This window comes from Adelges cooleyi, unplaced genomic scaffold, assembly GCF_023614345.1.
Source record: "Adelges cooleyi isolate 19-005CV unplaced genomic scaffold, UGA_ACOO_1.1 ACOO_flye_CR_arks_rails_tigmint_CR_PRNA_41, whole genome shotgun sequence".
In the NCBI taxonomy this organism is placed as follows: Eukaryota; Metazoa; Arthropoda; class Insecta; order Hemiptera; family Adelgidae; genus Adelges; species Adelges cooleyi.
The window spans coordinates 443,614-462,786 of NW_026096090.1; the positions used below are offsets into that span (position 1 = coordinate 443,614).

Here is a 19,173-nt window from a genome sequence, read left to right on the forward strand (position 1 = left end):
TCTCTAAGTCTAAACTAATAAAGTTAGTGTAATAATATGATAAAGTTTAAGGTTTCTATCATGTAATTTATTTTTAACAGTTTTACAGAGTGATCAGCTATTTAACCTAAGACACTCATTTTCTCGGTAATAACTACAATTTTACAGTTTTTTTTTTAGAAAACATTTTTATTTTTGTTGTACAATACCTAAAAAATGATCAAATATTTACCTTTTTTAGTATTTACCGATATCGACTTTTAATAATCGATAAATAAATGTCAATAGACTTTTAAAGCAAATAGGTACCGTTACTACCGGCATTTTTTTTGTTTTTTGACAAAAGCATATTAGCATTGTTTGTCAACGTGGAGAATTGTAGTAAAGCATGAATTTTAATAATGAGCTTAGCATAAAACGAAGAAAGAAATATTATTCGCTATTCAACATAAGCTTTGAAACGTATAAATATTAAATATTTATATTTTTGCATTTAAAAGAATTTTGTTACAATAGACAATTATCTTATAATGGTCCAGTATTGCTATATTGAATACTGACTTGACTGTTTAGCATAAGATATTGTGTCTAAACTAGATACAATGTGTCACACTCTGGTTCACTATTGAAAGAACAACATGTGAACACGATACCTTATATAGTAACGAATGAAAAGGGTACACTAAAAATAATTTTCATAAATGTTTTTACAACAATCTTACAGTATTTCCAACGCATACGGTTATTTATTAAACATTTCATATCACATTAAAATAAAATATTTTACTACATTTGTATTGAAACCGTTTGTAATAAGTTAGCACTAAATTTAGTATTTATGATTTCGGATTCAGGAAAAAAAAAAAATAATTAGATGCATTTTTGTCTCTTTTTTCTTCAAAATCGTGTGTTTATTATTAGCTTCAGAATTATTTATTTTTAAAACCTATGTGACATCGCATTAACGCCTATATTGACTATTGCCATTGGCCACTAGAAGTAAAAGCTTTTTTAACGTGTAAAAACAAAAAATAGCTAAATAATATACATAAGTGTTGTACCCGTCAGCCGCCTAAATGGTAATCCGCTGAGCTGTTATGAACGTGGAAATGATAGTATTTTGGATCATCACGTTATTATCACTGCCATAATGGTAAATATATTTTATGGAAAGTGTAGTAGCAAAATTAAAGCCAGCGGTTAAAAACAATATGTTAATTTGCTATTATAATACACGTCTTATACACCGAATTGCCAAACGAGTTGTCAATACCGTCAAGGTATTGTGGTTTTAATATTGTGTCGTCTAATGTTTGTTTTTCATGACAATAACAACAATACTAATCGTAAATACCTACTTGATTGAATAACCGATATTTAAATAAAACCAGATTTGTTTATGTAATATTTTAAATGTCACTTGTGTGTATGCACTGCACAACAGCGACTGTAAAGGTAACTTAAAAACGATAATGAGGAAAATGAAGTAGCTACAAAATAATATTGCCTATAAAATAGGATACACTTCCGCCATACAAGTTTGACCGGATAAAATGTACATATTCGGATTTTTCAACCAAAACATTAGTGTTAAACGATTTTAAAATTTCAACACCGATAGCGACTTACCTCACACTACTAATCGTTTTTCCCCAGTCTTTTATTTATCGTATATTTTTTTTTTCTTTTCGACAAATTTGTCGAGTTTATAAGTAATATCCAGGTCTGAATATAAGTGTACACCGGATAATTGTCATTTTATTTATTCACTGTTTTAGAAACTGGAGGTGGACGCGTTGAACAATACAGGGAGAGCCAAAAGAGAGTTGATATTCTTCAACAGGGTGCCAAAAGTGGGCAGTCAGACGTTCATGGAAATCCTGAGGCTGTTGTCTTTGAAAAATAAGTTTGTGTTTTACCAAGACCACGTACAAAGGGTCGAAACCATTCGTTTGGCCGAATCTGAACAGGTTAGTCGTATTAATTATTGTTATTATTATGACCAGTCATTGCGTTCAAAACCACACATAATGATACAATGTTAAAAAATAAGCCAATACACATTAAAAAACCAGTCAATCAAAGTCTTTACCACTATTTTGAGTATTTGAATCGATAGTCCGACAGCAAAATGAATACCAATTAGAATTTTAGTTTTTCAGATAAATAATTGCCTTTAGGCTTTACCCAACTGAAAATTGTAACTAACATAACCAATATAAACGTGTTTTTGTCAATAAAAAATGAAAATTTGAAAAAATCTCACACGTGTATTGTTGTAAGTCTAATTTTCAGACCACCTAGTCCAGAAAAGGATAAGTGATGAACTTCTTCGACCGTTCTTCGATTCAATAACCAAAGAAACCTTTAAATATATACACCAGAAATACGTCTAGAAATGTTACTGAAAAAAGTATAAATAACAATACACTGACAATAGTTAATTACAGTGAGAAGAAACAGTTTCTAACCTAACCTATATATTGCTTTTGGATGTAACAATATACCTAAAAAAAATAGGCAGACGCGCCTGAACCTATTGTTTTTGTTTCTTTTTAAATGTCCAATTGTTAACTTCCAAGTCCTAATTGATTATTGTCCATTGTTTTTGAAATATACGTATGACGTTCAGTTAATTTTTTTCAAAAACTTACAACCTATGCATAAATTTGGCTCTAGCTGCTGTTGTAATAATGCTATAACAATTCGATTTCGAAGCAAGAATTTGTATGATTTTACAAGTTTTTTTTCCACTGAATAATAGGTCACTGACCCTAGTGTTCTTTAGCATTACTGATGAATATTTTTAAAATTGTCAGAGTTTTTTACGTGTTATTTTTTGTGTTTGCAAGAAAATGCTACATTAATTATGAGAAAAGTTTTGAATTCCTCTAAGGAAACACAATAAAAAACAGCTTCATATGAAATGGATAAAGATAGAAATAGAAAAAATATACTTATTTAGACGTGGAAAAAAAAAAATAGAAAATACTACCAAACGGTTGTTCCGTATAACTTTTGAGAGGATTAAAAAAAAAAATTACCAAACGTGCTAGAGCAAATCTTCGACCAGATTCGACGAAAAAATAACCATACAAATTGTACATGCGTTTATTTTGAGTCTAAAAAAATAACTCTTATTTCGTAGTACGTTGTGATGGAAAAACTAGTCAGATGCGTCGAAACTAATAGTTTTTCCAATTAATTATTGTCACGCTGTGTGTGCGGCAATAATCTTTCATAAATATTTTAACTATCATAACCGTTTGTGTAGAAAATAATTTACACACACATGTTGTTATATTATCGCTATTATTATAATATGCATAGCGTTATTGATTGTATACATATGGTGATTTATGAACGGATATTGTAGGTGTAAATATAATCGTAAATCATCACTTTCATTCGAAGACCGGAAGGTTTTTTTTATTTTTTTTTTTTTGTGATATTTTGAAGCGCCGCTCGAGTGTATACCTAATATATATATATATATATATATGGTAATCCAAATGTAGAAATAAAAAATTGCCGTAGAAAATAATATTAAAAAAAAAAATTACCCGTGCGACGTGTGGTTGACCCCAAATACAGTTATGTGCAATTGGGGGGGGGGGGGGGTCTCGTCGATGCATTGTTAGTTACTGTTTAACATACATAAGTACACGGTACCTGTATGTATAGATGCAATTAGTAATACATTTTAGATACGGTTTGCGTTAAAGTTTTTTTTATATATATTATTATTATTATTATTATTGTGATTTGTGTGAACGCCTCGTCGGTCTATATTATATTATCTGGATAGGTTAAACCGTTGATTTTTGTAATTTCATAATAAAAACAAACTGTTATGTCATATTATGTGCGGTCGGCTAATGATGTGGACATATTTTCTCTACTATGCATTATATAGTCAAGCACGCGCTCGCACACCTAACCCTTTTTTACTGTTCCTGATTTTTTTTTTTTCTTCTATTTTATTATAAAATAATATTTTTCTGTTCAAACTCGGTGTGATGCGAATTGGCGAAAAATCTCTTATTTAGATTAAAAGGTGGTTCGATTATTAATGTTATTAGGTTTAACCCAAAAAAAGCAGCACTAGTTTCTAAAGAGCTCTGGCTTTTCAGTTTAATTGAAGTTTATATTAATTTAATTTAGTTTTACGCACTTTTTGGTGGTTTTTTATCTATCATTTTATATTTATCGTTTAAAATCATGTCATCACTAATAATGTAACCTTACATTTACTCTTTAGTACTGTTTAATTGTTGAGCCAAATATTTTTTATAGCCAACTGGGGGTATCCAATACTGATAATAATATTTAATTAGTGAAAACAAAGTATACACTTTTTTATTTTGTTTTTGGCTTGTGTCCTTATAAAAATGTGCGTTTTTTTTTATTTCAGCTTCGCGTAGCTTCCATGGTGACCAAGTACGACACACCTTCAGTGTTCATAAAACACATATCGTTTTTGAATTTCACCAGGTAATAATAACATACAAATATAAACCTGGGAAGTTTTGTATTTAAATAACAAATACCTACTTATTTGCAAATAACTCGCTATTTGCTATTTTAGCCCTTTTTTTTTATATATAATCAATAAATAATATCTATAACAGGAAAAATAAAAAATGTAGATATCCTATTGTTTGGCCACTATGACAGGAGGGTTGAAATACATTTTTATTTATAACATTTATTTGATTAAACAATAATTGTCCGTTTAAATAACTGTCCAGGTTTGCGTGTATATTAAATTTTGTGCATAAAGAGGACGCCGCACGTGTCACTTTATAAGGGGTTGTGTATAGGCAATTTTTGTATTAAACGTATATTTGTTGGTATGATAACGCGAGAGATTTATTCATTTTTTTTTTTTTTTTTTTACTTAATTATAATAATCCTCAAACTCGATGACATGAAAAAAGAGCCACTCGCTTACCCCGAACATCTTGACCCCAAAAATTAAGACGGCTTAACATATTCGCTAGCTGTTGGAGAACATTTGTTGATCATGAACACACACGTCTTATGATTTTCTGTCTGTCGTCAGCCGCCGATTGTCGTATTGTTTCCATTAGAGATTTTATAGATTAAAACTCGAGATTGACTTCCGGCCAAAAGACATTTTTAATAATGTGTGTGTAAATCGTGTGTAATCGCTGCCGTTTGTATAGGTTTTATTTGCCCGAACCGATCTACATAAACCTGGTGAGGGATCCCGTGGAACGAGTGATCTCTTGGTATTATTACATCAGAGCGCCGTGGTACTACGTGGAGAGGAAACACTTGTTTCCGGACACGCCGTTGCCGGATCCGAATTGGTTGAAAAAAGTAAGCGGGGCTCAGACGGAGAATTTCATCAAAAGGGGGGGGGGGGGATTTACTTTTTTCCTCGTGAAAATTAATTTTTTGATAATTTTTTTTTTGCACAGGATTTCGAAACTTGTGTCCTGCGAGGCGACCGGGAGTGTACGTACACGCAGGGCGAGAAGAGAGAAGGCATTAGCGACCACCGGCGACAGACAATGTTCTTTTGCGGCCACGACGAAGAGTGCACGTACGCAATAACAGTGACGATGAATAGATAATAAAATAGATAAAAAGGGCCATTTTATTACAATCCCGCTACAATCCCACAGTCGTCCCAGGGCGCATGTTTTCAGGTTTTATGGACGTTAGTTCTAGAGCAAAACAATTAGAAACATCTTCATATATATTTTCGTTTGTTTCCAAAACTTGGCCACGTTTGCCAATTACTTCGTTCAATACACTCAATCAACGAACTCGGCTAAAATGTGCCTAATAATATTTTGTTGAACTTTCGTACAGCGATATGACATTTATCGACGTGCGTGACGATAAGATTGTTGATTAAATAGTAGTTGTAATCTGTGGATTTCACGTTATTTTCCCAGGTAAAAAAAAAAAAAACTACCGGTGCAATTTACATGTAATAAAATCAACCCGAAAATCAGCTTGCCTACAAATCGGTGGAATTTACAATCGCCCGTCTCGTCCCCTGCCCCTCGCCGACCTAACCTTCCACACCTTCCGGTGTCGCCGTGACTTTTAATTACAGATAGCCCAAAAAACTAATCAATCGTGTTAAATAACAAAAAAAAAATAGCCGAAAACTATTCAACTTTAACGCGAATACGTTTTCCACGCGATGACGTCAGCTGATAACGGACTAGTGATAAGAGATTGGACGAAATTCAGATTTGTCATTTGGCGATTTGATCGGTTTAAGAAGGCGTCGCACCGGCGATTTTCAGTGGTAAAAACATGTTTAAGCGGGCTGAAAATAACTCGCTTGATTTTGTAAAAGCACCAATTAAAAAAGAACAAAAAAAATTAATTATAAATTGGCCTAGTGAGATAATGAGTAGTTCATGATAAAAGAATCACCCAATATATATATATATTTATATATATATATATATATATATATTGTATGAATATTTGTTTTAATTGTCCGACTGAATTTTGCCAAAGTGTGATATTGATCCAAGCCTAGCTGACATTTACTAGAGCATATTATATTGATTGTTCACGATTTCAAAAGAAATATATTGAAGATTTATTTTTACTGTTACGGCATTGTGTAAAAAACAATTATGATTCGAGTACGCTTTACAAATTGGATAATCTGTAAAAAAATTGTTTAATCTCTAATCATTTTTACAGAAACTAAAAGTGGAAAAAAAAACTTGTTCCCATAAACGATTAAATTGTCATGTAATACGTATTAGGTGTGTGCGCTAATGAAATTAATTCTAAATGTATCATCCGTTTATTTATACGCTTTACAGGTACCTACCATATAAGTTGTATTATATTATGTGATGCTATTTACCGGCTATTAAAAGTAAAAGTTCAAAACAAGTTATGCTTTTACAAAAAAAGTACCTATAGAAAATTATAGATTTTTCATAATGCGATTTAATTTTTCACAGTTGAAATTATACAAAAAAAAAAAAAACTATAATGTTCATCGTGTGAGCGATTTTTAATGAGCGTTCATCTTTTCATATAAATATTTTGGCGGTTAAATAGTTGTTTAAAAAAGTTTTGTTTTTTTATAACTGTGACGTCATTAGAAACTAACCAGAACCATTAAAACACCAGTTTATGCCCAGCTTTTACTACTCTAATAATTAAGCGAGTTATTTTCAGACTGCTTACACGCGTAGAGATGAATAAAACATTTTTGAATCGCTTTCAAGGTAGCCGTGATAGTCCAATAAATAAATTAACTATTTCTATAAATATATTAAATATTTCTTATTGTTATTAACTAATCGCTATCACCGTGTGTGTAGACCGTTCAATTCCGAAGGAGCGTTGGAAAGGGCCAAACGATCCGTGGAGAAACATTACGCTGTAGTGGGCGTACTGGAAGACTTCAACGTCACGCTGACCGTGTTCGAGCATTACATACCGAAATTCTTCAAAGGCGCCTCCCAGGTCTATTACGGTAAACGTCGTTCGAAATCACATATCAGATACTTGTGAATAATTTTTTTAAATAAAAATTTGTTGAATAATGTATAACATCCTCATCGTATCCGATTGCAGGCGACATGGGACTGCACAAAGTCAATCACAATGCGTTCAAGCCGCAGGTCAGCGAAGCGGTCAAAGACATGGTGCGCAAGAACTTCACCAGGGAAATAGAATTCTACCAGTTTTGCCGGCAGAGACTGTACCGACAGAGGCTGGCGTTGAACTTATAGTTAACCAAAAACACATAGCATATTGGCAATATACACATATATTGAATGACAGTTCCTTACGACTTATTATTCATATTAACATAATTTAAGTTACGTCGGTAAGATAGCGCCTGTACTTATTATACATCTGAAATACTATGTTTCCTTGAGCGACATTTTAAAATTTACTCTTGGTTTCTTTTTGGCGTCGTTTACTATCGACCTCGACATTTATCTTGTATATTTTTATCTCATTAGTTTTTAAAATACGATTTGACGTTTAAACACTCTGGAATAATTTACCATCAAATCGAGTATGTATTCCAGTAATTTTAGATTTCCCTTCCAACTGTTCCCGAAAATAAATTCTCAATTATCTACATAATAATATATGAGTGTTATTTTTTTTTTTTTTTTATCGGCAGTTTCATTCGGGAACATTTGGTAAATTAAAATAATATTTATATAGTATTTTTGGTAATACAACAATACTGGAATACAGGCTTGACTTGAAACGTATTACTAAAAATACTAGTATTGTATAATAACATTTTTTTTATGTAGTATATTTAAATTTGCATTTGATAATAAAATGTGTCTTTGTAAAAAAAAAAAAAAAAAATTGTAACGTATACTATTTAACTTAAACGTATTATTTATGTTGTTATTATTAATATGTCTTATTAAAATACATGTATGTATATTGTATACGAGATAAAAACCGTTTATTTTAAAAATACTAGCGTATTCATAACTATATATATATATATACATAATATAGAATTATCAAGTCAACACAATACTATGACCATGGTTAAAATAAAATAAATTATTTACAAAGTGACTTTTGACTTTTTACGTGCTATGGCGTCTTCGACGGCTTTCAGTTGTTTCAACAGTTCCTCTCGCCTCGTCGGTACGGCACCTTTCTTCTATTCCACATTATACATACAATTAAAATAAATCCATACGAAAATATTTGTAAGTCGATTCGACAAAACGACTTTGTAACAAAATTGTTATTATATAACTTTACAAAATATGTTTTATGACTTACCCGAGGAGGAGAAGGGTTTTTAGTCGCCTCTTCTAGGTCTTCCTCCAGTGCACGTTTCTTACCTTGCATACTAGATTTTTCTAAAATTAAAAAAAAAAACAAAAATTAGAGTAAATTTTGGTTTGATACTTTGATCGGCGATCACAATCAAAGTTACCAATAACCTGGTTTTTTTTTTTTTTTTTTTAATAGCCAGATACTGTTAAGGTTTTTTGGGATCAACACCAACCATTTTCAAGGGTTAAATAAAAAAAATTACTGGCTGGGTTTGGTTTAGATAACAATGAACAGTTTACCTTTTTTAACTGGAGGAACAACAGCTGCAGATGTTTTCTTCTTAAGATTTAATTTAATTTGCTGTTTCTGAGCCTAAATAAAATTTAATGTAGTCAGTTCATTTCAGTTTTCTTTTGATAACAATATTCAGATTCAATGTTTTTACCTGATCTCGTTTTTTTATTTGTCTGTGAGTTCCGCTGCCCTCTGAAGAAGACTCTGAACCGCTAGAGTCGGACGATTCTGAAGAACTAGTTCCAGAAGCCGATTCATTACTTGATGAAGTAGATGAAGTGTGCGTACTGGATGGCGACTTTGTTTCGGCCGTTTTGTTAACAGCAAACCTGGGTGGCATCGGCATTTGGCGTGCTCTAAAAATAATAACAGTTAACTTGTTATATTGTAAACACGACGGCTCAAACTGCTTACCTTTGCATCGGCATTACCATCGGAGTCGAATTTGTAGGTGAAACAGACCACCGATTTGTTGGCACTGGCGGGTTCATTGATCGACCGGCTGATTTTTTATCAAACACATCAACGGGTGATAAATTTCTCTCTAGAAACATTTCATAAAACGATTAAAACAGAATAAAAAGAAAAATTAAAATACAAACACGCGTTTAAATAATAATGTTAACTTAAGTTTATTGTTTACCTGGTTTTCGTATTTGTTTACGGCCAGGAGACGTTTTAAATGGTATTTGTGGAGGCTTCTTTCTATTTTTTGGCATAGAATTAGACCTACCCCTTGATCGACTACGAGAGCTGTAGCTCGAAGCACTTGAACTACTACCAGACCTAAAAATGAAATTAATGTTAAATAAATAAATAATGATCCATTTTTTAAATGTTCAAGCCTCATATAAATGCTATTCCATACAATTTAAATTTTGTTAAAATTACCTCGATGATGAAAACGAAGAATGAGAAGAATATGACTTTTTTCTGCCTCTGAGTTTAGATCGACTGCCACCACCGGGTGATTTTGATCTCATCCAAGGATCGGCCCAGTCATCCCCTCTACGAGGTCGACTCAATGATCTGTCTCTTCGGTTACGATGGCCAGACGGCTGAGGACTACGAAATAAAATGAAACATATTATAACATAAAAAATATATAATATAACAAATCTAATATTATGTACCTGTATGATTTTTCGGACCTCTGTACGATTACTTCTCGGTTAGGAGGGTATTTAGGAGGTAATCCCCTGTGATGAGGTTTTAAGCCCGGGTGATAATAAGGATCGGGAGGTGCATACGGATAATATGGATTTCTCCGTGGTGCCGCATGGAAATCCATCGGATGACCAGGGAAATGTGGTAAAGGACGTCCGTGATGTGGAGGCCAATATTCTGGACGATGATGATAGAAATCGACGTGTGGCGGGATAAATTCTTCTACGTAAGCATCAGGAAGTGGAGCACGATGATGACGAGCTTCCAGATCGGATTTACTAAAACAAACAAAACATTTTAAATTTACATATCATTTAACAAAAAATAACGATTAACATTTAGGAACAATTTTTAACATGCAAAAAGTTATTGTCAATTTAAAGTACGCGCTTTGCTTACAATCTTTCAATAGGAGGACTTATTGCAGGTGGCGCCGCCGGACTCGTTGGACGTTGTGCGTAATAATCGTTTTCTTTTTCTACTTCTTCTTGATTAGATGTCAAATTCATTTTCTTTTCTTCAAAATCAATATCAGTTTCCTTTTTTTTATTGGATTTTTTCAGTATCTAAAATATTGTTGTTTGTGATATTAGAAAAATCGTAAGTCTGATATTTACAACGTTTCAATAATAATAATGTTTACCTCTTTGGCTTGACGTAATCCTCTTTCCCAAGCAGACTCAACAGGAGGTACATCATCCTTTTTAAGAGGAGCGATTGGAATTCCTGGAATCTGATAAAAATAAAGTTAACACAAAAATTGGCAATACATTAATTAATTTTCAAAAATTTACCAAAGGCCGTTCATGAGGTCGGTAAGGATCGGGAGGAAAGAATGGTAGGCCACCAGGCGGTGGAACCGGCCGTACCATTTCGAACATTGAATAATTCCCTTTGTCAGTGACGCCCGGATGCAAAAATCTAGATAGACCAATCTCGATACTTATTTTGGTCCATACATTTTTTACTAGAATATTACTCACCGACAACTCGCACCCCACGTGCACTGTCCCCTAGAGTAAAATCGACAAATGGGTCTTGGTTCTGTTTCTTCGGGTCTGTGTTCGCCTTCATCAGAAACTTCACCTTCTTCAAGCTCTTCAGGTTCTTTTTCTTCTTCGACTACACTATCTTCTTTTTCTGCCTTTGGTTCATCACATTCACCGTCTTCACCATCTTCAGCCTCGAAGTCAAGAGGCTCCTCTGGATCGTTGACGGTATTGTTTTCTATTTTAGTGTCACTGTTATCGTGGCCGTTAACTGGTATAACGTTGTCCTTGGAATTGTTGTCACAATCATACGCCCATTCTTGGTTACTTTTCTGCAAAACCAATTAACATTTTTAAAAAGCTGCATAGGAAAAATGATTGAAGAAATTATAAAACTATTTACCGGAGAAACGTTGTCCTCGTAATTTATATTATCCATCGGATCTTCATCCGACACGTCCGATAGGTCTTCAGCATAGTTAACTGGAGCTTTTTTACCCTTATCAGACGCTTGACTCCTCGACGAATTTTTAGATGATGCTTGTGACTGACTACGTCCATCGAGTGATCCAGCAACCGAAGATGCTTGACTGGAAGAACTTGATGCCGAACTCGGTCTGGGTAGCTCGTTTGTATGGTCTGGACTACAGGATCCTTCGTCAACAGGACTTTTAAATTTAGATGAGGAACTATCGGGGGATTGAGGACCTTGTTCTGGTGATTGAATTCCATTTTCTATACTTTCAGACTTAGAAGTATTATTGTCAGGACTCTGAATACCGGAATTATGACTGGAAGCTGAAGGTGAACAGCTACCAGCAGATTGTTCTCGAATAGCAGTTTCTGGCGATGCCGATCGACTAGAGTTGTTTGATTGAGAGTCATCTGAATTTGAGGAGTTGTCCGATTCCATTGGTGCACGTTGTATGCACAAATTCTAAATAAACGCAATATTTAAATCAATACATACTCTTTTAAATAAAGTAATATCAAGAGTGGAGAATTACAAATTGACAAACAAAAATGTTTGGACAATAAACGCGACAGAATTGTGTTTTAAATAGATTATTTTTGTAATAAAAATTTTTTTTCTAAAAAACAAATGATGTAGATAAGTAAATTTAAACACTTAAAAATACATAACTTATTTGAGTAAAGCATGGCCATTAATCCCGAAACTGGCCAAGCCTAAACATGACATGGTTTTTTTTTATTGATCTTACCTTCCTTTGAGGCCAACATATCGAGGTGCCGAAATATTTACCGGGAACGCACTTTTTGTCGCAAGATTTTACGGAAGAAAAGTGACTCGCGGTATTCAAGTATTTTTTTTTTTTTTATATAGACTTTACACGACACAAACTAACTGTATTTAAATGAAAAAAAAAATAAAAAAAACTATTCGGGTAACGGTTTGCCCGTATTAAAAAAGTACTTCCAATTATATTTTTTTTATAGATTGGCAGTATAAAAGTTTCGCTGAAAACTGATGAAGAGAAAGAAGATAATAAAAAATACATTATAGTATATTTTAAAAAACATGATGTTATTTTTTTAAAATAAACATGCTATTCGCGTGCCTTACACATTAAAGTGTACACGATTAGTACATATTATTTTGGAACAAATGCACTTTGAGGCATACTTTTTTTGCAACTTTTTGATTAATTAAACAATTTTTCCAATCTTGTAGTATTTTTTATGCTGATTAAAGTAAAAACTGTGTAGTTCATAAGTTGTAGCTACTTAAACTTTAAAAATAATCACTGCGGGAGACGCCCACTTCACCGTGCAGTAGTAGCGACCAGCTGTGGTCATCTAAAGAAGACGTTATAAGAGCATGTGCGAACTACTTTATGACTACTAATTTAAGTCCTTACACCTGCCAGCTCCAGGAGCTGACTCGAGTCCCTCAGGGATCTTGGTAAATATGCTAACTCACGCCTTCACTGCTAACTCCACAGAAAAAAAAAGCTTATCAAAAGGGAATAAATAAAGTTAACGGATACTGCTCTGCAAACGGTATCTGCTTAACAAGTCCAAACTGAGATTATGACACTACAAAACAGAAAGTAAACATAAATTAAAGATAGAGATATCTAGTCCACTCTACCCTACCAGAGGACTACTAATCAGCATAAAAAAAACACTAAAAGCTGGCAAATCAAAAAAGGTTTCCGTTAAAACTTTTTATTTTAATAATATAGTGCATTTATACCAGTATTTTATTTAAAGAATAAAAAAAAAAATAAAAAAGAATAAGAAGTTTAATACAAAAATAATGTCAATCGCACTTACCTTTAACGACAATTAGCCCTTCGGTGAACAGACGCTGATGTTATTACAACTAACATGAATCGTGGTCGGCTCTGCTAGTGTTCGCGCCAGACTACGATAATAATTATTGTAATAATTATTATAAGTCAATATTTATTATTCCGTTTGTTTGTTTGTGATTTTCTCAAAGAGGGACGCCTCGCGTTAAAGGAAAACACCAAACGGCCGATGAAAACGCCGAACGCACACATATCATTTGTTAAAAAAAAAAAAAACAATAACCAAAATGGCGATATGATGATATGCTGACGGAGGGGACAAGGAGCGAACTACTAGAAGGTTCGACCAGTGTAGCCGCTTGTTGTTTGTAACTCGGGTCATATTTGAATTTTATATTTTTTCAAAAAAATCATCAAAAACCCGCAGTGCTAAAAAAAAAAATTAAAACCGCGCAAGATTTACAAACAACGTCGGGATCAGATAAATATAATATTCGAATAAAAACGGTTTCTTTGGAAGTTTAACGCATTTTGTCCGATAAACAGTAAACTTGACGCGTACAATAAATAATGGCTAAACTGGTCGGTTCGTGTCGTACCTAGTGGCTAGTACCTACCATTGATTAAATACTTAATCAATGGTCCTGATGGTACTGATTTTGTTTTTATCACACTACAGAGTACAGACGGTTCGTACTTCGTTCGGATTTTATAAGTATTACATTAAAAATTCAAAAATCGTGTCCACATTAGTTTTTCGTGTAAAATGACATAAATCAAAACGCGACGTAACCAAAGTCCAAAAAAAAATTGTTGTATTTTTTGTACTTGGATTGAAAATTAACAATATTGACAATAAGAATAATAATGTGAATACAATTTTATCTCGCTTTGACGGCACACCGTACCTACAATATCTATATATGCGATAGATATTGTTGATTAGATTATAAATTGTGTTTGTTTATTATTTAAATTGTTGTCGTATTAAACAAAAAACTAAATAACGTAAGTACAAAAGACCAATAATTGTTAATCATAGGTATTTTATATTACCGTGGACGTAAGAACCGATTTAGTTTAAAATTTAGTTCGAATAGAATAGTTTCTACAGTTCTGGAACTAATCAAAACGTTTATGTTGATCCCAAACTAAGTATGTTATTATCGGTTTTTTCAATTTTTGAAACATTTCGCTATTATAGCGAAAAGTCAATATGTAACAACATAATTTTGTGTTAAGCAAAATTGTATCTGTAATGTTTAGAGACGCGAATGTACCATCATAATACTAAGAAAACGTGATTTAATGAGTTATTGATTCAAAAATATTGTTCTACATATAGCGAAAAAACTCGAATAACAACAATGATGATGTTTCTCTACATTCATAACTATGGTTTATAATGCCAGAGACCGGTGGAATTCCGGCCCATCAGTTTTTTCGATGGACGTATCAGCACGTATAACCTTTTTTATCTTGAAACTTATATGACTGATGCAAAGTGATCTTTTAAAGTGATGTACTTAATTTCTCATAGGATTTAAAAAAATTTTAATTTTAATTTTTCGTAATGTTATTATACAATGTGATATAACTACTTTTAAAGTTATTAGTATAAGTTAGGACGTGAAGAGAAGTGCGGTTGAGTAATGCACAGTTATAAATAATACTACACTTCACCTTTGTTCTCAGAGAAAACTCATGCTTATAGTGACCAAAATTGTATTTTTTTAATCTTTTGCCTTTAATATAAAAATACATTGAAATTGTATGTATATTATCATCAAGCTTAACAGGCCTTTAAGGCCTAATGCTGCCTTCATGAGATGATAGTTTCTAGACAGATTCGCTGTCCGGGACGGGTCTTCAGGCCGTCACCGGAGAGGAGGATGGCAGTTCCTTTCACCGGACGATTGCTCGCCTGGCGAATAGAGCACTTGTGACCAAGTGTCGTACTAGCGACAGTGAGCATTAAGACACTGCCGCCTAACCCACTTGACCACTCCTCCTACTATTTTATATATATTACACTTACTTGTTCGTAGTAATTTTAGGCACTTCAATATCTGGTTAGAAGTTACTGCTAGTATGGACAAGTCAATATTTATGTCTTGCTTACTTCATAAGGCTTGTACTTGAAATGAATAAGTATTCTCAATTTTAGTTTAATTATTTTTTTATTTTTCTAACAAATTAAGTAGTGTAATAAAAAATTGGATTTGCATACTTATCGACGAAAAGTTTTTTATATATTATACCTTGTCATAACCCTATTCTGGTAGACGGTATTTCAATTATGATGTAAACATTGTTTATTAGTTTTGTTTACACAATTTAACGGTATATAAGTGTTTTTTTAAATATTTTATTTAGGCTCTGCACAATAGTATTAACAGTTTATTAATTTTCAATTTACATAAAAATTATATTTTTTGTCACTTGTTTTCAGTCATACACAATGACCCACAGTTACACAGAAGATACATACAAAAACATGCTCTCGCAGTTCCGAACAAACGATTTGCAAGCATTGTTAGGTGCTTTCGGCTTTAACAGAGCAGGTCGAAAATCGGAAATCAGAGATAGAGCTGTTGAGTTGTTGAGAAATCGAGCTGTCGGCTTCAATTTAACTGCATATTTATCAAAAATTGTTGAAATTCACCGGTCGATCCAAAGTAATGATTTGAACATGATACGTAACATTTTGCCGAGCCACCCGCGACATAGTATGATGCCGATGAACATGCAGCCTCAACAAATGCAACGGTTCCCACCGCCTCAGTATTCACAACAGACAATGCATATAACTCGAGCTGGACTACCGCAAGGCATGCAGCCAATGCAAAGAACCATGTGTGGCAACAGTACCATGCAATACAATTATCAAACGGGAGCTCCACGTGGTCTAGTACCGCAGATGCTTGCTAATCCACAGAATATGGTGCTACCCGATCCAATGGGATATAACTTAAGCCCTAATAATCTTGGAAATAGTTTCAACCCTACGGCTCAACCCCAGACCAACTTCAAATTAAAAAAATTACCGTTTTACGAAGTCATCAGTGAAATAATTAAACCAACAACCATGGTTGGCCAAGAAAGATGCAGTATACCGAATCCCCCTCGAGGTATGTATAACGATAACCATAAGTGAAGATCTTGTCAAATATTATGTGGGAGGGGGAGGGCTTAGATATCTGGTGAAAGAATAACCCTTGGGGGCTTTATCTTTAAATAAATTATTTTTTTCCGGAAAGGGAGGGCTAAAGGAGAGATAAGCAGAAATGAGCATTTAATTCCTTTTTCAGTATGAAAAAATTGTATGAATTACTTTATTCATTATTAAATTATTCATGAACTATTTAAACATAATGTAGTTGCATAAAATGTAGTATATATTATTTATCTATATAGTATTAACAATAAGTAAAAATAAGTTTTACATAAGTTTTGGATAAGTGGTAAGAAAGTAAGTGGCATTGGCTAATCCAAAACTTTATTTCTAAAAATACACCTTTATTTTTGTTACATTAAAATAGTTTTAATTCACTCAAAAAAGCATATTTTTTATTGTCTATCGATGAAAAATAATAAGAAAATATTTATTAAATTATATTAGTTATTCATAATTTTTTCATTCTTGTTAGATTTATACACAATTTTACCTGTAAACCCACCATGATCTTTGCCTGTGATGATAACTAAACAATCCTTATAAATTGATCGGTTAACTGTTTTTTAATTTTTTATCCAGGCATGTGTGAATCGAATTTCAAAATCCGTTTATTGCCCGAGGATGCCACTCATATATCTATGAATCGTGATATGACCAACGGCAAGAATGAATATTTGTATCAGGTACAAATTCGAATTTGTCTCTCCGAACCAGGTCTGAATGAGATTTCGGATTTCATGCCTCTGGGTCTTCACATCCGTGTTTGCGGCAAGGTTTGCCCATTGCCGCCGACAACGCCCAACACTAGACCGGGCACCGAGGCGAGACGAACTCCTAGGCCCATTAACTGTACTCAGCTTATGAAACTCAGCCCAATCGTTGTTAACAACATAGTTATAAATTGGAACCCCGATGGGAAAACCTATGTAATAAGTTTGTACTTGGTAAAAAAGTTGACTTCGGAGATTTTATTAAAACGACTAGAAGACAAAGGTACACGAAGCGCAGAAGAAACGAAGAACAACATTATAGCAAAACTAGCTGACGTCGATCCTGATTTAGCCACTACTTCTTATCGTTTTTCATTAGTATGTCCGTTGGGTAAAATGAGAATGACGTTACCCGCTAAATCCGCTAAATGTGATCATTTACAATGTTTTGATGCGAAAATTTTCATTCTGATGAATGAGAAAAAACCAACGTGGATGTGTCCCACGTGCAGTAAACCATGTATTTACGATGACATACAAATAGAATCGTACTTCTTAGAAGTGGTGACAAGCCCCAGTCTTCCTGACGATTGTAAGGAAATAGAAATTATCGCTGACGGTACTTGGAAAGTGTACGAAGAGGAAAAAGAACCTAAGAGTTCAGGAAGCGTTCCTAATCCGAAAGAAAAGCCCATCGATTCAGTAGATTTGGACGACGACAGTGACGACGGCAACACGGACAACTCGACTATCCAAAAACCAGAAGTTAAACCAGTATCTGCAATCGCTAAGGAGTCTGAAAAATTGAAATCGGCCCTTATTGATTTGACCTTGAGCGATGAAGACGACAATGACAAACCCAGACAAGAGAACGAAGCTCAAGCAGCCGATGCAGCACAACCGGCTGTTGAAGTCACGTCAAAACCATTTGCACAAGTGCAACCTCAACAAGCAGTGACTAGTTCAGAACAAGGTGTAATAATAGAATTAGATAGCCCTTCGCCGCCATCAACGAGTCCACAACTTCCTGCTACTCCGCCGCCTCCAACTGACAATACGACCGAAGAACCCCAGTAAACGAATACTGCGTTTACCATAATACGTTTTAATTGTCATTGTGTTCATTTTTTTTAATAACTCAAACACTTCCATTTGGGTTATGTTGTTCGACAACAAAATAAAATACCATTTTGTTTTAATTACAAGATGACTGTAATCCATTAATTTTGTATCAAAAAATTTTTTTTTACCAGTATTAAGAATATAATTCAGCTTTTTCTAAAAGATAGAATGAATACTTAAAAGTTATTTCAATCTGACTTTGCAATGTATTAAATTCGACTAAAATTTCCAAAACTAATTTATATATAACTTATACTTTCGATAAATATTGGCTTAAGAAATGTATTACAGTTTTTAAATTGTAGTAATAGTTTTTATTATTATTATGAGAAGTCTTATTTCTTTTAAATGTATTTACAACAGAAAACATTTTAAATAAGTTTTTCCATGCTCTACGTACATAATATGTATAAAAAATCAAATTTACTTATATTAAGTGCTTAAGTTTGTAAATCTATTTTATTATTTTTAAACATATTTGTGATCACATTTTTTGTTGTATTATTTGTGTATATAATCTTTTTTTTTTTATTTATTATACATTTCAATAACATTAAATATGTTTTTTGAAAAAATAAAAGTATACCAATGATAATTTATTATTACTTTTGAAATTGTGAAAACAAAAATATCTCTTCTCAAAACTTGTGTAAAATGCCGCACAAATTACTGAC

At 33.1% G+C, this 19,173-nt stretch overlaps 3 protein-coding genes across 6 annotated transcripts in view; 2 read left to right on the forward strand and 1 right to left on the reverse strand.

Moving 5' to 3' along the window:
* LOC126841759 (heparan sulfate 2-O-sulfotransferase pipe) overlaps positions 1-8,284 on the forward strand; it is a 29,959-nt gene extending 21,675 nt beyond the window's left edge. The window contains exons 4-9 of the mRNA XM_050578395.1: positions 1,758-1,949; positions 4,394-4,473; positions 5,169-5,325; positions 5,427-5,551; positions 7,317-7,471; positions 7,573-8,284. Coding sequence (XP_050434352.1) covers positions 1,758-1,949; positions 4,394-4,473; positions 5,169-5,325; positions 5,427-5,551; positions 7,317-7,471; positions 7,573-7,730 — 867 coding nt within the window. The 3' untranslated portion in view covers positions 7,731-8,284. The remainder of the gene's footprint in view (positions 1-1,757; positions 1,950-4,393; positions 4,474-5,168; positions 5,326-5,426; positions 5,552-7,316; positions 7,472-7,572) is intronic.
* Positions 8,285-8,365: 81 nt separating this feature from the next.
* Positions 8,366-13,755, reverse strand: LOC126841758 (zinc finger CCCH domain-containing protein 18). 3 transcript variants are annotated; one of them, XM_050578393.1, is made up of 15 exons: positions 13,512-13,755; positions 12,437-12,579; positions 11,617-12,150; positions 11,208-11,545; positions 11,019-11,145; positions 10,868-10,957; positions 10,624-10,790; positions 10,191-10,502; positions 9,949-10,122; positions 9,701-9,843; positions 9,472-9,601; positions 9,209-9,413; positions 9,063-9,135; positions 8,767-8,846; positions 8,367-8,641 (listed from the first exon to the last, which is right to left on the reverse strand). In XM_050578393.1, the coding sequence occupies exons 3-15, from the start codon at positions 12,124-12,126 to the stop codon at positions 8,543-8,545; spliced, it is 2,448 nt and encodes an 815-aa protein (XP_050434350.1). In that variant the 5' UTR covers positions 12,127-12,150; positions 12,437-12,579; positions 13,512-13,755; the 3' UTR covers positions 8,367-8,542. The 3 variants fall into 3 exon arrangements, with proteins under 3 accessions (XP_050434351.1, XP_050434350.1, XP_050434349.1); XM_050578394.1 differs by lacking the exon at positions 12,437-12,579 and having other exon boundaries at positions 8,366-8,638; XM_050578392.1 differs by lacking the exon at positions 12,437-12,579.
* A 413-nt stretch (positions 13,756-14,168) lies between these two features.
* LOC126841743 (E3 SUMO-protein ligase PIAS2-like) lies at positions 14,169-18,783 on the forward strand. Of its 2 annotated transcripts, none has more exons than XM_050578366.1 (3): positions 14,169-14,497; positions 15,942-16,620; positions 17,247-18,782. In XM_050578366.1, exons 2-3 carry the CDS (start codon positions 15,951-15,953, stop codon positions 18,452-18,454), a joined length of 1,878 nt encoding a protein of 625 aa, XP_050434323.1. In that variant the 5' UTR covers positions 14,169-14,497; positions 15,942-15,950; the 3' UTR covers positions 18,455-18,782. The 2 variants fall into 2 exon arrangements, with proteins under 2 accessions (XP_050434323.1, XP_050434324.1); XM_050578367.1 differs by lacking the exon at positions 14,169-14,497 and adding an exon at positions 14,508-14,644 and having other exon boundaries at positions 17,247-18,783.
* Positions 18,784-19,173: the final 390 nt, after the last annotated feature.

Bases quoted from the DNA above. Each gene is read 5' to 3' on its own strand.
- LOC126841758 (XM_050578392.1), bottom strand. From the start codon at position 12,126: ATGGAATCGGACAACTCCTCAAATTCAGATGACTCTCAATCAAACAAC. The intron at 9,602-9,700 runs GTAAACAATAAA...AAATGTTTCTAG, and splicing joins TAAACAAATACGAAAACCAG to AGAGAAATTTATCACCCGTT. The intron at 8,642-8,766 runs GTAAGTCATAAA...AATGTGGAATAG, and splicing joins AAAACCCTTCTCCTCCTCGG to AAGAAAGGTGCCGTACCGAC.
- LOC126841743 (XM_050578366.1), top strand. From the start codon at position 15,951: ATGACCCACAGTTACACAGAAGATACATACAAAAACATGCTCTCGCAG. The intron at 16,621-17,246 runs GTATGTATAACG...TTTTTTATCCAG, and splicing joins TATACCGAATCCCCCTCGAG to GCATGTGTGAATCGAATTTC.